The sequence below is a fragment of the Populus alba genome, chromosome 7, assembly GCF_005239225.2.
Source record: "Populus alba chromosome 7, ASM523922v2, whole genome shotgun sequence".
Classification (NCBI taxonomy): domain Eukaryota; kingdom Viridiplantae; phylum Streptophyta; class Magnoliopsida; order Malpighiales; family Salicaceae; genus Populus; species Populus alba.
This window is the reverse complement of record NC_133290.1, coordinates 3169446-3186958: the sequence shown is the minus strand read 5'-3', so window position 1 is coordinate 3186958 and position 17513 is coordinate 3169446. Positions and strand designations below refer to the sequence as shown.

General features: G+C 30.1%; 1 protein-coding gene across 1 annotated transcript; it reads right to left on the bottom strand.

Moving 5' to 3' along the window:
* Positions 1-1387: 1387 nt before the first annotated feature.
* LOC118063162 (phosphoenolpyruvate carboxykinase (ATP) 1) lies at positions 1388-7796 on the bottom strand. Its single transcript, XM_035077107.2, has 13 exons — positions 7629-7796; positions 7227-7506; positions 6105-6280; positions 4800-4953; positions 4433-4517; positions 3725-3825; positions 3199-3497; positions 2819-2992; positions 2627-2692; positions 2351-2529; positions 2066-2235; positions 1788-1956; positions 1388-1682 (listed from the first exon to the last, which is right to left on the bottom strand). Exons 2-13 carry the CDS (start codon positions 7502-7504, stop codon positions 1539-1541), a joined length of 1995 nt encoding a protein of 664 aa, XP_034932998.1. The 5' UTR covers positions 7505-7506; positions 7629-7796; the 3' UTR covers positions 1388-1538.
* Positions 7797-17513: the final 9717 nt, after the last annotated feature.

The following is a 17513-nucleotide window of genomic DNA, read 5'->3' as shown; positions in this document are numbered from 1 at the left end:
ATTAAAAAAAATGAAAACTGGGATTTTTTCTGATAATGGTATTGGTTTATTATATTATTTAGAAAGCATAATAAATTCCTATTTGATTTTTCTTCTTCTTTGATTGTTTTATACCCTCTTCTAAATTAAAATTTTGGCTATCCATATTAAGGTTTTTTTTTTAATCATCCACGTCAAGACTAAAATAAATAGGAGTGAGCAAAACAACTGAAAAATCAATTAAACCAAGAAAACCAGAAAAATAATAACAAAAAAAACCGAACCATAAAAAAAAAATCAATTAAAATTTTGAAAAAACCGAACCGAACCCAAACCAAGAAAAAAACAAGTTAAACCGGTTTGAACCGGTTTTTATCCTAAAAACCAAACCGAAATTGGTTGATTTGAACTGGTTTCGTTTCGGTATTTTTTAAAAAAATTCTACTTGGTTATTTTTTTTTGTATAAAAACCGAACCGAACTGAAAATAATCACCTCAAAAAATAAGATTTGACCTCCCATATCAAACTTTTTTTTTCACATCAAAATCAAAAAATGATGTGGCATATTAATTAATAGGACTTGTAATTTATATGATGTCACTAATTATAATTGGAAGATTTTCTTTTGATAGAACTAGAGTGCTAAAAATCAGTGGAATAAGATTATGATAGATGAAAAGCAATGTTGGCCATGGAAGGTAAGACGAATTAAATTAGGAAAATAACAGACTACGCATTTGTCTGAACAAGAAAAAAAAAGAAGTAAATATATAAAGATAAAACATTTTGGATTACCTTTTTCTTCTTACAAATAATGAGTTGGACAAGAACCTTAAATTAATTCGGACAAAACCCAGAATACTTTTATATGCAGGATTTTATAGTTTTAAAAAGTAGGGATGGTGATAGATATTTACAAGTCAGATTTTTATAATATTTATATTTTATTTATTACTCAACTAATAAAAATTTAGATATATATATATTCGGTTAAATTTGGATCCCAAAGTGCTATACTTACTTTCGGTAGAAGGAATTGAAACATCATCAATTTTATTTATTTATGAATCAAACATAATGCTCGAGTGCTTGAGATGATCGATTATGCTGCCCTGGCAGCTGATGCCGGTAATGAGAATCCACCTTCCTTTCATGATTTTCTTTGGAGTCACCATTGCATTAGTCCTTGTTTTCCCTACAGGTTCCATCTTGTTGGCGTGCTTACACCATCATTAACCCGATAAAAAGCTCAAAAACAGAATATATTTGATCAAATGAGAATCAACCAACCGATTTCGTTTGAAGGTTTATGCTTATGAAGGGACATTGTGTTCTTTTTTTTGTTATTTAATCTGATACAGGGTTATGCTTATCAGCAAGCATGAACGAGAACAAAACAGAAGCTGCTGCATGTAAATATTTGATTATGAATTAAAACTATTGAAACGACTACATATTATCATCATCATCATCATCATCATCACAAACAATACCACACTTTTGTCAACCAAGTATTATTCGTAATACAGATATAATCTTCTTCTCGACTGACTAGAAATTAGAAATTTGGACCGGCTGCGAGGATCTCTCCTGTGAGCTCGCTGCCCTTTCCAATCTTGTGATCAGTGAATATCTCAAAGTTGTTCTTGAACAAACCTGCCAGCTTCATCAGGGTATCCTTGTAGCCTAGCTTGTTTGACCACTGCATTTGAGAACAGCAGCATTAGAATTACATGGGAGAAACAGATTATAAAGAAAAAAGGGGTTTAAATATTCAAGGCGGCAGGTTAAAGAATAGAATACTAACAGTGTTCACTGGATCCAGGATTTCAGAGGGCACTCCCTCAACCGCGGTGGGGATCTCTAGCCCAAACACCTCAGTTTTCTTGTATTCTGCCTTCAAGAGACTGCCAGAATGTATGGCATCAATGATTTTCCTTGTGTATGCTAACTTGATACGGTTTCCTGAACCATAGCTGCAAAACACCAAATACATTCAAAGACTGTCTTCCCCGAGAATGGGTTACAAAATTCTGATTTTACAATTCTCGGATTGTTCGTATCATATAACAATGCCAAACATACCTTCCACCTGACCAGCCAGTGTTGACAAGCCATCCTGTTGCACCATGCTTCTGCATCTTCTCAGCCAGCATAGCTGCATATTTGGTAGGGTGCATCATTATAAATGCTGCACCAAAGCAAGCTGAGAATGTTGCCCTTGGCTCCTTCACACCCTCTTCTGTCCCAGCCACCTACATTGATTAATATCAAGAAATTCAATTACCAAAATGCTACAAGCACCGAGCTAGCGTATGGAAATCAAAATTATCAACAGGAAGAGCAGAGCATTTAGTGACTCATCATTACCAAAGCGGTATAGCCACTGATGAAATGATACATGGTCTGTGCCAAGTTCAGCTTGCTCACTGGTGGGAGGACACCAAATGCATCGCATGCCAAAAGGATAACATTCTTAGGGTGCGGACCAACACATGGTATCTTCGCATTAGGAATGTACTCGATGGGGTAGGATGCTCGAGTGTTCTCTGTAAAAGTATGCAAGGGAAAACAATATCAACATCAAGATTTTTTTCACTTAAGTGTGATCAAAAGATATGTTCGAGTTCATGATCTTTCATTCACCTGTAACAGATTTATCAGCATAATCCACCTCTCGAGTGTGCTCCTCGAACACCACGTTTTCCAGCACTGCCATGCACAATCAGTTGCATCAGTTCAGACGTTCAAAACATGCCAGAAAATAAGATCTTATAATTTTGTATTTCCTCCTACTTAAGTACTTGATGGAATTTAAAGAAGAGTTAGAATGCTTACCAGTTCCAAACTTGATAGCATTCCAGATATCAGGCTCCTTCTCCCTTGAGAGATCAATGCATTTGGCGTAGCATCCGCCTTCAATATTTGACACTCCGGTCTCAGTCCAGCAATGCTCGTCATCTCCGATTAGATATCTGTTTGGATCAGTAGACAGAGTTGTCTTCCCGGTACCTAATACAAGAACCACCAAAATTCAAAGGACTCATCAATAACATGGCAAATGACAAGATACAGAAATGGGCATAAATATAGGCCAGATACATGCTTATTAAAACAAAGATATAGAGGGGTTAAGCATGCAGAAAGTAAGTTTTAGGCACGTATCATTTTGCAGGCATGGCACCATGTCGCGACCAGGTGACACGGTGATACTATACCTGACAGTCCAAAGAAGAGGGCAACATCTCCATCTTTTCCCATATTGCAGCCAGAATGTAAGGAGAGGATTTGACGCTTAGGCATGAGATAATGCATTACACTGAACAGACCCTTCTTCATTTCCCCGGCGTACTGAGTACCGAGGATGACCATTTCCCTTCTAGCAAGGTTCAGATCTATACTAGTAGAGGATGTCATGTAGTGTGTATAACGATTACAGGGGAACTGGCCTGCATTGTATATAGTGAAGTCCGGAGTACCGAAATCCTCCAGCTCTTCAGGAGTGGGCCGGATACACCTGCCACCCACCCAGTTATCCAATTGAACACACTTAGCTCATTACATCATGCGCATTTTTTCTTACCACTTTCCTCCATTGTAGGGGAGTAATAATATTCATATTTAACATTTTGTCAACGATAAAAGAGACTTATCTGGCAGGCTTAGGGCTTTGTTGGGGGAGAGACAGAAACACACAAATATATTCCTGCTAAAAACGTTAAGAAATCATCCTCTTTTACTTACATGTTGTGCATGAAGAGTGAGTGGTAGGCTCTGGCAGACACAATCCGGACTTTGATTCTGTTCTCAGGGTCCCAGTTCAAGAATTGATCGTTCACGAAGACCTGAAAATTTTGAAGTCCAAACCTTCAGAATTCACCATTCAAAAACGCAGTGAACTGCACGAGGGCACGCCCGTGGCAGCCACTGGTCCGCCGTACATGCAGTCAAAACAAGAGTTCATGTATTGATGTATTCGTACAGCACGGTAGTCAATAATGTACAAACCCATCAATAAGAGGTAGGTACCGTATACTTGTTAAACACGACTCGAAAATAACTTGATTGTTTGACTTGTATAATTTAATTTCAGACAAAGTTTAATAAAATATAAAAAATTATTCGACCAAACCCAAAATCTTAAATGAATATTATTTTAACATTATTTTAACATATCACAAATGACTCGTATAACGACAGAATTGCTACTCCCAAGGGATTAGAAAACTACACGGAGAAAAAGACAATAAAGATACCGAGACAAATGTCGCTATCGTCCGAAAAAACGTCAGAATCGCGCACATCAAGAATTCACAGAAACGAAGGTATGAACTATGAAGTAAAGTAAAGCTTAAACAGAGACATTTATGTACAAGACACGCAAAGACATAGCCAAAAGAAAAGAAAAAAAAGGACACGAAATTAAAGAAAAATAACAAAAAAGTCACGTACCTTGTCCAGAGAATTCAAGTAATCAACAGCTCTTTCTCTGTTAACCAAGAAGGTATGCTCGTCCATTTCAATGTTTGGTGAACCCCTGGGGTTAACGAGGTAAATTACTTGACGAGCAAGTAAAAACGAGGCAGAGATATAAAAAAAAATTCATTCCCCTCTTGCTTTACTTATTCTAAAACAACGTTTTCTTTTGTTATCAATCTCTTTATAATATTTTTTATCTTTTCACTAAAAAAATAAAAATATATGAAATGACTTATTAATTACATTTTAAAACTAAAAATGATATTTAATTTATTTTATAAAACTAGCAGAGAGACTAATTTATTGTAAACAAGGAGGTGGCCGGCTGCTAGGTACTTACTTTCCCCACCAAAGTTCTTCTCCGGTGACATCATCCTTGACAACACGTTTATCTCTCGGAGCCCGACCAGTTTTGGCACCGGAAAGGGTGGCCAACGCACCCGTTGATGTTATGAAGGACCCTTTCTCATAGTGTATGGCCTGCTCATAAAGCTCTGCACGATATATACTTGGATGAATTAATTTATCGCAGAGACAATCCACTTCATTTGCAAAAGAAAATAAATCAAGCAAAGAGATAGAGTTTAAGTCATCATTTGTCAGCGATAATTATTGAGTAGCTCGGTGAGGATAAGATCATGTTTCTTCATTAATTAATCCTAAGAACGTACCTTTCCATCCATCTTATCCTAAGACACTGGGATAATTTTTATCGATAAGACACTTAGATTTTGTGGGCGTTTGGCTGTGGATGATTTATGTTTTTTTAGTGTTTTTAAAAGTGTGTTTTATTTAGAAATAAATTGAATTAATATTTTTTTTAGTATTTTTTATATTTTTAATATGTTATATTAAAAATATAAAAAAATTATTTTAACATATTTGAAAAAAAAAAAAATATTTGCACATACTTGACACGAAACACTCACAAACAATTTAAAAAATATAGCAAATCTTCTCCATCGTATTGGTCTCTAAGAGAGTTGATGGCATGCACGTAACTTTATATTTATCTTATTAATTTATATGATTTTTCTTACACAAGATTTTATTTACATGGTGTGTTTAGAAGTGTGATAGTTTTTATATATATATATTTCAAAAATACACTTTATTTTTAAAAAAAATTAAATTAATATATTTTTATGTTTTTGATAGTTTAGATGTGATGGTATCGAATATAAAAAAATATTTTAATTTATTTTTAAAGAATTTTTTTTTCACTATAACACCACTCACGTACACGAACAATTTAAAATAAAAAAAAAAAATTAAAGCGAATCTCTTTAACCATCGTCTTCGTCTCTAGAGCTGCTGGCACGATAAGGTAAAACCGACAATTATGAGAAATTTTGACACGTCGTTGATTTTTAGAAAAAGAACAGTGATGAATTTTCTACCTAATTTCCCATTAAGGTACGCACCTGATTGACTACGCTCTTGTGTGTTTCCATTTATTGATAAAAAAAAATATTAATAATAAACTCGAGACTAAATTAACCTTCTTAATTAATAAGAATAAATAACACTAGATATATCTTAAGAACTTTATAATCCTAAGTTGGTATGTTGTAAATTAATATTGCAGAGCAAAAAAGAGTCACGGTTTTATAGTTTTATTATTATAAATCGAAGATATAATTACCGGCAGGGGAGAGGTTGTAGAGGACGTGAGTGAACTTCAAGGAGCTGTCGCTGGCGCTGATGGTGGGTTCAGCTACATGTTGCTGGTGAACCCTTGGGCTGGTCTGGTTCTTGCTGGCAGGGTCTCCTCTCACCACTTTCGGTCCTGTTTCTCTCGTCAACGATGCCAAGGATGCACTGTCGTTCCATTGTTACATGTACACAAAACAGACATCAGTTTTCCTATACATATTAATATTTTTTTTTCAGTTTAAATACAGTTTTATAAAAATATTTACACAATATTGACAAATAAAAAACAAAAGTTGTAAATTTATATTTTTCTCAAACTATAATGTTTTATAACCAAATAACTTTAAAAATTGTAGTGAGAATATAAGCATTTACAGTCACAATCAGCGACCTTAGCCTCTCTTTTTGTCCACGAAATTTCCTGGAAGAACCATACTCTCCACTATGGCGGTCTCGTCGTTTGATTTTTTCATTTTCAATTTATTTTTGGTTTTGGTTTTGGTTTTTTAATAGAAAAAAAAATGAAAATTATGCAAGGATTAACCCTGATTAAAACTAAAAGACTATTAAATTCTTTTTATAAAACTACAAAAACAAATTTATGATTTACTCTTTCATGCATATCTTTAGAAAAACCTTCATGTCGTACAGGGGCATTTAAGTAATTAACTATCTGCTTACAGCTGCATCCGATTCCCGTTCCTTGGAACGTTTTCAAGGGTTGCAAAATCCAAGCACTTTCCTTACTTTCACCATCACCACCATCAGATTTTATGATATCAGGAGGCAATCCCACTCTGGGCCCCACTTACCGTGTTCATTATTTATTTACTGTTCCTCCGTTGAAATTGTTTTTACTTTTTTATTAATATAAAAAATACTTATATTTTTATATCATTTCAGAAGTATTATCGATACGTAAAAGGGATTAAAATTTACATTTCCTGTCTTGAAAAAAAAGGGTTCTTTAGAAGGAGGAGGAATTTCAGGTCCTCCTAGCCTATAATATTAAATTTATATTTTTTTAGCTCAGGAACGATGAAAAAGGGATGATTATTTTTATAATGATATTGTAGCGGGCGTGGAGGCTATGAACCAAAAAAAAAAAAACCTGATGGACTGGAGCTGCTGTTTCTGGCGTTCTTCTTCGGAGAGAGCAGCAAAGGTACCCTGAAACCCTTTGATGGGAGTGGTGGGTGCTGATTTCTTCTTTTGAAGAGAGTGGAGCTCGTCAATGGTCTGGGCCTTCACGGTTGGTGCGCTCATATCATGGCAGACACCATGATGCTTGTCACTTGTGGTGATACTTGGCAGGCGTCCCTTCGGTTTTCTTGCCGGTGCAGCTCCGTTCCCATTCATCGCCACCTCTCCGTTCCCGTTTGCTGCCATCTCTGTACCATGATCAAGACAATTAGAACACCGTTAAAACGATGAAGGGCGTGGAAACCCTTGCAGCGAGAGCATGATACAATGGAAAATCTACAGTTTCTAGCGAGGAAATCAAAGAACTTACCAGATAAAAAAGCCTAAAGGAGCTGAAAATGAAGTTAATTATAGAAGACCATCAACTAGAGGATTTATTTGGAGAAAGAACAGATAACAGAAGTGATGATATAATGGAGGAACCGAGGGGTCCTTTTATAGTGTTCATGGCCACCTTGTTAACCGGAGTTCAACCGGATATATCGATAACCATGGTTAGATTTTATCCCGAGAAATGAGTCAGACTCCAGAAATGGAGAGCAGATCCTTTAAATTCAAAAACAAATAAACCGTGAGTCAAGAAAAACACTCGAACGAACGTAATCTTGTGGAACCCACACCAATACTGGCTCCTTGAGTTTTCTTGCCAACCTAATAATAATATTAAAAAAAACTGGCTTTGAGAAGAATATTTAGTGTCTGCGTTAAATACGTGTGAACTTTTTTATTTTTCAAAAAATAGTATTTTGCTAAATGTAAATTAACGAATAATGAATAATATTAAGGAAAAAACACGACATGTTCTTTTTGAAAGATAGATGATTAATAAATTTTATAGTATTTCTGGTAGACTATCAAGGGTTATATTACTTAAATTTCAATAAACAAATAGAGACGGGGATGGAGAAAGTGCTTCTCGCTGCGTGAAAAAATCGTCGAGTGTATTTCTTAAAAAAAATGATCTTTAAAAACTTTGTTAAATATTTTTATTACTATTATTATCAAGTAAGCAACATGATGATTTACTTAAGATTTTAAACAACTCTATTAGATATATTCTTACTTTTAAATATATTCATGGTAAAGAAAAAAATAATCAATCAACAGTTATATTATTTTTACCGAATTAACTTGTATAAAAATACCATCTACTAGATCCAATGTAAGGTAAAATTCATCATATTGTTTTCTTATATTAAAAAAAAATATATATATCAGAGAGATTTTAAGGCTACTAGTGTTTTTTCTAGACAGAGAAGCATGGGTTTTTAGGCTACTGTTTTTTTAATTTAAAACCAGTTTTTTTAAAAAGAATTAAATTTATGATATTAAATTTTATGTTCCGAATTTAAAATTGATCAGATAGTTATAAAAATGAAATATTATTTTTAATATTTGATATATTTAACCATGTTGGAGAATTAAAATTATGATGCTAAATTTTCAAGTTATTTCTTTAATTTTCAAATTATTTTTATAAAATATTAAAAATAATTAAGTAGGTTGAAGATTTTTAAAACTAAAATATAGTTTAATATTATCTTTTAAAATTAAAAGGCAAATTGATTCTCAAGTATTTATCTTTTTTCGCATGTTTAGCAATAATTTAATTGTCATAATTAATACTTAATGGAGCAACCTAATGGCTAATGCCAAACAAACAATTGGACTAGTTAAAAACAAACACGTTCTTACAGGAATCAAACTCGAGCTCCTTTTTTCAATGTTTGACAGCTTCTGCAACATGGCATTCTTATCAACCGCTAATCGTCCAACAGGAATTTAATTGCGGCAACCGAATCTATTGCCACGTTGTGTGGCTGGTATGATAATTATTATTTTTTAAAATGTTTTTGAAATATATTAAAAAAAATTTCAATTTTTTAAAAATTTATTTTTATATCAATGTATTAAAATAATTAAATTTAAATTTAAAAAAAAATTAAAAGAAATCCAACCACAATCTCAGATACTATCATTAACAACCACACCATCATGAGAATAAATAAAACTGAATATGATCATTAATTTTAAAATTTATAAAATAATTTAATTAGTCAAATCTTAGATTTGTTTTTTAATAGTCATGAGTTTGAATTTCTTCAAAATCATTAAAAATTTATATTATTATTGATTTTAAAATATATAAATTTAATAAAAATATATACAAATTATTCTAGATAATCATGACGATAATAATAAAATAAAAACATATCACCACAGAGGTCACATAAAGGCCACGGTCAATTTTTTAATGTTTAATTTTAGAAATTTGGGGGCTAGCCTTGCCGTAAAGTTGGCACTTCTCTTGTCTGTACGTGAGAGATAATAATATTTTTGGGAGTGTGAATGTTGTAATTTTTAAAAGTATTTTTTTATTTAGAAAAATATTAAAATAATATTTTTTATTTTTTAAAAAATTATTTTTTATATTAATGCATTAAAATAATTTAAAAACATTAAAAAATTAATTTAAAATTAAAAAATTAAAAAATACTTTTAAAGCATAAAATCAAATAAAGTCAATGGCTACAATTCACCCAGTCAATGATCTCGTGCAGGGTAAGTCGTGGGTCAGGCGAGTAAGATTTGAGTATTTTGATTTTTTATAATGAAAAGTTGTTGTATTGGATGATTTAAAAGAAAATTGACATGTTTTAGATTAAAAAAAATTTCAAAAATGTTGAGCAATTAAGTTTGTTCAAGTCAAATAAATTCAAATTAAATCAAGTTTAAAAATTTTAATTTTAATATTGTATAGTTGGTGGTTTGTATTGTTTTGTGAAGCCTGTTATATAAAAAACAGGTCAGCTTCTAACATCGTCATGGATTTTTTTTTAATTATAATTATTCAAGTTGATTTATGAATATCTTGAGTAATCCTCTAAGACTTTAAAACTAACAGTCAAATAAGGTTTTAATAATTTTAAAATCCATGGCATTTAAACTAGTAATATTTAAAAAACAAATATAAAATTTTACTGATTAAATTATATTTTATTAAATTAATTAAAGTACATACAAGTTAGTTTGAATAGCCATAATAATAATAAAAAAAAATTATCATCATAAAGGTCACATAGAGGCCACGGTCAATTTTTTAATGTTTGATTTTAGAAATTTGTGGGTTAGCCTAGCGGTAAAGTTGGAACTTCTCTTGTATGTACGTAGGAGACAATAATATTTTTAAGAGTATAAATGTAATTATTTTTTAAAGTATTTTTTATTTGAAAATGCATTAAAATGATTTTTTTTATTTTTTTAAAATTTATTTTTTATATTAATACATTAAAATAATTTTAAAACACAAAAAATATATTAATTTAAAACAAAAAAATATTTTTAAAATATAAAATCAAATAAAGTAAGTGGCTACAAGTCATCCAGTCAATGAACTCGAGCAAGGTCTTCAGTCACGGGTCAGGTGAAGAAAGATTTGAGTTTATGGATTTTTTTATAGGAAAAAGTTGTTGTATTGGATGATTTAAAAGAAAATTGATATGTTTTAGATTAAAAAAAATAAAAAAAAACTGTTGAACAATTAAGTTTATTCAAGTCAATTAAATTCAAATTAAATTAAGTTTAATTATTTTAATTTTAACTATTGTATAGTTGGTGGATTGTGTTACTGGATCCAAGGGCTTGCGAAGCTTGTGATATAAAAAACAGGTAAACTTCATACATCGGATTTTTTTTTTTTTGTAATCGTTAATATCTGAGTTAATTTATATGTAATTCGAGTAATTTTTTAAAATTTTAAAATTAATAAATTCCAAAAAATAAAATTATAAACTAATCAGAATAACTTTATGAATTTTCAAATCTTAGACTAGAGCACAATGGATGGAAAAGGAGTATTGACTGCAGAAACCACGTGAAAGGAAGCTTCGCCGGATTTATATTTTTTTGAAAAAAAGGAACACCTTTCCAGAACGCGCAATTGGAGAGGTGTATGATTGAAGCAGGCAGCAGGGAGGTATATCTGGTAGAGGCTCAACCAATGTCTTTATATCTCGGGGAGGATAGGTGGGATATGGTATCGGCACAGATTTGTCCGGTTTAGGGGGAGGTGGTCTGATTTCTTGGGAATTTAAACCCGAAAGGATGACGGTTACCAGGGAGTTCCAAGCACAGAGGACATTGGAAAATACGCTGTCGGAAAACTTATTAAAATAGCTTAATATTGACAAATAGTGACCCATGACGAATAGTGGTCGAGTGCGTTTTTATTGTTTATATAAATAGTGAAATAATTATCTTTTTTAATCTAAAACATATCGATTTTTTTAAAAAATCATCCAAAACTACAACTTTGCACTATAAAAAATCAATAAACTCACACCAAGGCTTGTAGCCCAGTGGTGGCAAGGAGTTTCATTGCCTCTACATCCTGGGTTCAAGCCTCAGCGTATACACCTGTCATCCTCGTGGTGTCTTATATGTTTACTGGGTTTGCAGAATATTCAGTGAGCCGTGGGATTAGTCGTGGTGCGTGCAAGCTGATCTGGACATCCACGTAAATTAAAAAAATAAAATCAATAAACTCGGATCTTTATTCACTGACCCATGACTGAAGACCTCACCACGAGTTCATTGACTGGTGACTTGTAACCATGGTTGAATAGGCATCATCCCAGAACTCAAAGCATAGTAAATCTCCGACGTTCAGACAAGAGAAGTTCCAACTTTACCGCTTGGCTAACCCACCCTTTTCTAAAATTAAACATTTAAAAATTAACCGTGACCTCTGTGCTGACATGTTTGTTTATTTTTATTAACATGCATGGTTGATTGAGTTTGTGTATATTTTAATTTATTTTATAGAATCTAGAATTGATAATCATATAAATTTTAAATAATTATTAAATTTATAAAACTTGATGATTTCTAAAAAACAAAATCATGATATGTTTAATTTTACTTCTTCCCTTGATGGCGTGATCGCTAAGAATAGTATTTGAGAATGTGAGTGGATTTTTTTTCTATAAAAATGCTTTTTAATTTAAAATTAATTTTTTTTATTTTTTTATTGGTTTAATATACTAATAAAAAAATAAATTTTAAAAATATTTTAAATTAAAAAACATTTTAAAAATTAATACTTGTCATGCTACCAACCACACGTTATAGCAATAGATTCGGTTGCCGCGATTAAATTCCTGTTGGACGATTATTGATACGAATGCCATGTTATAGACGCTGTCAAACATGGACATAAGTAGGTCGAGTTTGATTCCTGTAAGATATTAACTGGTCAAATGTTTGTTTTGCTTTAGGTGGCCCCATTAACTATTAATTATGACAATTAAATTATGGCTAAACATGCGAAAAAAGATAAATACTCGAGAATCAGCCTGCGTTTTAATTTTAAAACGATGATATTAAACTATATTTTAGTTTTAAAAATCTTCAACCTACTTAATTATTTTTAATATTTTATAAAATTAATTTTAAATTTAGAAAATTAAATAAATAGCTTCAAAAATTAGCATCATAATTTTAATTCTCCAGCATGGTTAAATAAATAATCTTATAAAATACAAAAAATAATATTTCAATTTTATAGCTATCTGATCAATTTTAAATTTTGAACATAAAATTTAATATCATAATTTTAATTATTTTTAAAAAAACTGGTTTTAAATTAAAAAAACAGTAGCCTAAATAGCCTTGTTAAATATTTTTGAGTCAAGTCTATTAATGTATTTTTTTCAATTTAAAAACCTTGTTAGATATTTTTTAGTAGAATCTATTAATGTATTTAGTGTGTATTGAAAAATAAGTTATAAATTATTTTCTTCTATTTGGACATGTTTTGTATTCCAATATATTTTTTAACAGTATTATCTAAATTAAAATATTATATATATAATATATCAAATTAATATATTTTATATTGTATATTAGTATATCCTAGTATACTATTTCCTATATAAATATATTACTAATTTTTTCTATATCAATATTATATTTTAAAGCATTTTATTATTATTACTATTATATATATTGTGCCACTTTAGTTTCTTGTCCCTTCACGGAAAGTGTTTTTCACTATTGTACACTGAAAAAACACTTTTCTCCATTTAAAACTTATGTTTTCCTTTAACTAAAAAATGAATTTTGTTGACCAGTTTTTCATGATGTAGACAGAAATGAGAAAGTCATGAAAATATTTTAAATATATATATATATATTGTCAAACAAATAAGGCCTTGATCAAACCTTTACACAGCCTAATTAGAAGGAATTAGGCTCGAAACTATGGTAAATATAAAAAATTGAAAAATAAAGGAGTAAAATGTAAAACAATGAGAAATATATGGTTAACCCCGTGTTAATAATAATTTTAATTTTAATTTTTTTTTTATCAGTTTTCAGTATCTATGTTAGAGAAATGAAAAATTAGAAAATGATGAAAAGAGAAAAATTAGTTAGTTTAATCATTTATCGGTGAATAAACTCACTGTTCCTGGTGACAAAGAGTTTCATTTAACGAGAAAAATTCAGTTTGTTATTGTTTTTATTTATAAACATGCTCAGAGAGGAAGATAGAGTTTTATTTTGATTTTTTTGATTGTATTGATTTTTGATATTTTAGGTGATTCTAGAGCATTTTGAGGTTGTTAGATGGTTTATGATGGTTTGCATGGTGTTCCGAGATATAATTAGATTGAAAAATGAGTTTTTATCAAAACAAAAATCAACCTTCAAATTTCTGACCATGATAATGGTGGCTGGATTTTGAGCAATTACTTGCTCTTAGTAGCATTCATGAACAAAATCAAACACCTAAAAAGCTTATCAGCAAAAAAACTGAAAATAGACAAGTATGATCCTACTATTTATATAAAAAGTCAAATAATTAATCTTTTTGCTTGGCTTGCCCTTTGAGTCGTTGCTTTAAAGGTGTTTGCGATCTCTCTAGTATAATCATGCAACTAATCGCTATGAATTTATCATGAATAGAGCAACTATGAGAATTATCTTGAGTATGGTAGTGCATTTTTCATAGATAATTAATGCTATTTTTCATTTTAATTATTGTAGATATCTTTTTTTAATTATATTAATAAACCAACTGATTTTATTGTACCTAGTTAAGTAAATTACCCATGTATTATATCTTTCTTGTTCATGCCTGCTTGGGAGTGTAATTGCGATTATTTTTTAAAGTACTTTTTCGTGCTGAAATATATCAAAATAATTTTTTTTATTTTTTAAAAATCATTTTTAAATTCAGCGCATCGAAACATACAAAAAAAATTAATTTTTTTGAGAACGCAGTTTGCACCATATTCCCAAACAGATAACCATCACCTAAAACTTTTTTTTTTTACATTAAAAAAAATTAACCTAGCTGGCACCTATCTAGTGTAACACTAAAAAGATGTGGTAACTTATGGATCAAACATAAGTCACGTGAGATGGAAAGATACAAACCTTATTCTTTGGAGTGGACAATCCTCTCGATGAACTGACCATGCTGGGGTGCTTTAGAGAGCCATGTTGAAGGAACTCGGAGAAATGACCCTTCGGGCGTCTTTGACTGATTGTTGGCATCGGATCTTAGGCCCTCTGGGTCACCGAGTGGCGTATCCCAGGCCGAGCCCATTTTACAAGTTCGGAAACAAATTGCTTGCAGGCCGAGCCCATTTTACAAGTTCGGAAACAAATTGCTTGCAGACTGAGCATCGGGAATTCTCCTGTTGCCCGATTCGTGGCGAGTTCATATCAAACCACGTGTTTAATTTATTTTTTTATATTCCTATTTGATTTTGTATTTTAAAAATATTTATTTAAAAAAAAATATTTATTTTATTTTTTTACTTGTAAATTAATATTTTTTTTAATTATTTTGATATGTAGATATTAAAAATAATTTTAAAAAGATAAAAAATACATTATTTTAATGTAATTTTAAATAAAAAAGTAAAGCACCAATTAGCATTTAGAGATGTCCATTTCCCTTTTTTTTCCAGCTAGTTTCTTGGAACGTGTATTATTCAACTAGTCTGTAATATTCTGGTTTTTAATTTTCCATGGATTGTTTATAATTATTTATGAGTGAATAAATTTGAATGTTTATTGAATAAATATTTTTTATTTTCAAATAAATCTAATGTATATTTTAACGATGATACGCATAAGTAAAAAATTAAGAGGATAAATTAAATTATCTTTCGATCTTTCATAATTAAATGCAACTCTAAAAAAAAGATACTAGAAGATTTTCACCTACATTATCCTATTATGAACCATTTTTAATTTAACATTTCGTTACATGCAACGTGAAGTAAAATAAAGATATAGATATGAATTAAAATTTTATAATTTTTTTAATAAATCTTGTCTTTTTTAATACTCTTAGTGTTTGTCTAGAGGAGTAAAAAATAACTAAAGATAACCTATAAAAAATAATATTTTTTTAACTGTCAATTTAATAATTTGATGAGTTTTGATGTTATTTGATTATTTTTAGATCTTAATATTTATGCTTTTTTATTAACTTGTTTTAAAATCTTTATATAGTTTTGACAGTCCTAGTAATTAATAACTAGTATAAATAAATGTAATTTTTTTATTATTATTAATATGGATATCCGGGTCAGTTTACGTGTATCTCGACTAATTCTACAGGCCCTAAAGTTAACAATCATTTAACTTTTTAGTAACTATCATATTAACAATTATAAAACTCAAACTTAAAATAAATAAAAAATAAATCTTTTAATCCCAAACTATTACCATTTACCCATAACTCTTAAAAATAATAATCATATCAAATTTTACTTCACATTATAACTGTCACTCCCTATGAAAAAAAAACACACACACACATATAGGATGATTAAGAATTTAGGACTCGATTGTCACACAGTTGAGAGGATCGCTACTTAAAAACCTCTCTGACTGTGGCATAATTAGACACAGTTGGAACATGACCGGAAAGCTATCTCTAACCATCAAGGGCCTCATTGTAGTTTTTTTAAAAAATTCAAGGATCAAATTGTATTTTTACAGGACTGGTGGACTAAACTAAAAATTTGAAAACTCACCACCTTTAATCTCAGCAAAGGTTTTTCACAATCTCCTAAGATTTCTTACAAATAATGCATAAATTAAACAAATCAAATATTAAATCATTGTTCCTGAAAATTCACCCAAAATCAATTAATTCAACTATAAAAACATATCAATCATCAATAAATCAAACTTAAAATCATACATTTCAAGATATAATTCTCACTTTAAAAAGCTATTGAAGCCCCCCCTGATTGCCATAAATTTTCATGGTATCACAATAATGAACCTTCTTTATTTTAAAAAGTTATTGACTATATGTGAAATGAATATAGATTAACAATACATATATGAATAAGTTTTTTATAAATATTTTTTTAATTAATTTCGCCTTCTTTGGCATTAATTTTTGTCCGTCCCAGGTAGAAAAAGACAATAACCAAGGATAACCTATAACAAATTAATTAAGGTTCAATTTAATGATTTGACAATTCTGAATCTCTGATGCTATTTAATTATTATTTTATTTTACTACTTTGTGTTTTTTATTGGCTTGTTTCGAGTCTATTTAGAGTATTGATAGTCAAATAAAATACTATAGTTTTGTGATGTTTGTCCACTTAAAATGTCATTTTTTAAAATCTAAGACCATCACAAAAATGATAAAAAAAACATATATGAAATGACCATGCACAAACTAAAAAAATAAAGGAAATGACAGGTCACTAAACAAGTAGATGGCACTGTTTGGTTCAAAAATAATTTATTTTTAATATTTTGAATTGTTTTAATGTGCAGATATTAAAAATATTATTTTAATATAAAAAAACCAAGTATTATATAAGGAAAACAAAAATACAGTAAAATGGTCCACGTGCCAAAAGGCAAGAGCGTGCTTTGCTTTAAAATCTGTTTGGTTGACTGACATTTCAGACAGTGAAACATGATCGATATCTCAGGGGAATATTGTCTGAATAGCTGTGTCATTTATGATATATATTTTTAATCGATTTTAGTATAAATGACGAAACAATAATCCCTTACTTGTCTTAAAAGGGACACGGAGGGCATTATTATTTATATTGAAATTAAGTTCCATGTAAAATATAAATTTTTATCAATATAATCAGTAAAGATTAATATATTGATACGAACACTTATAATTTACAAGTAA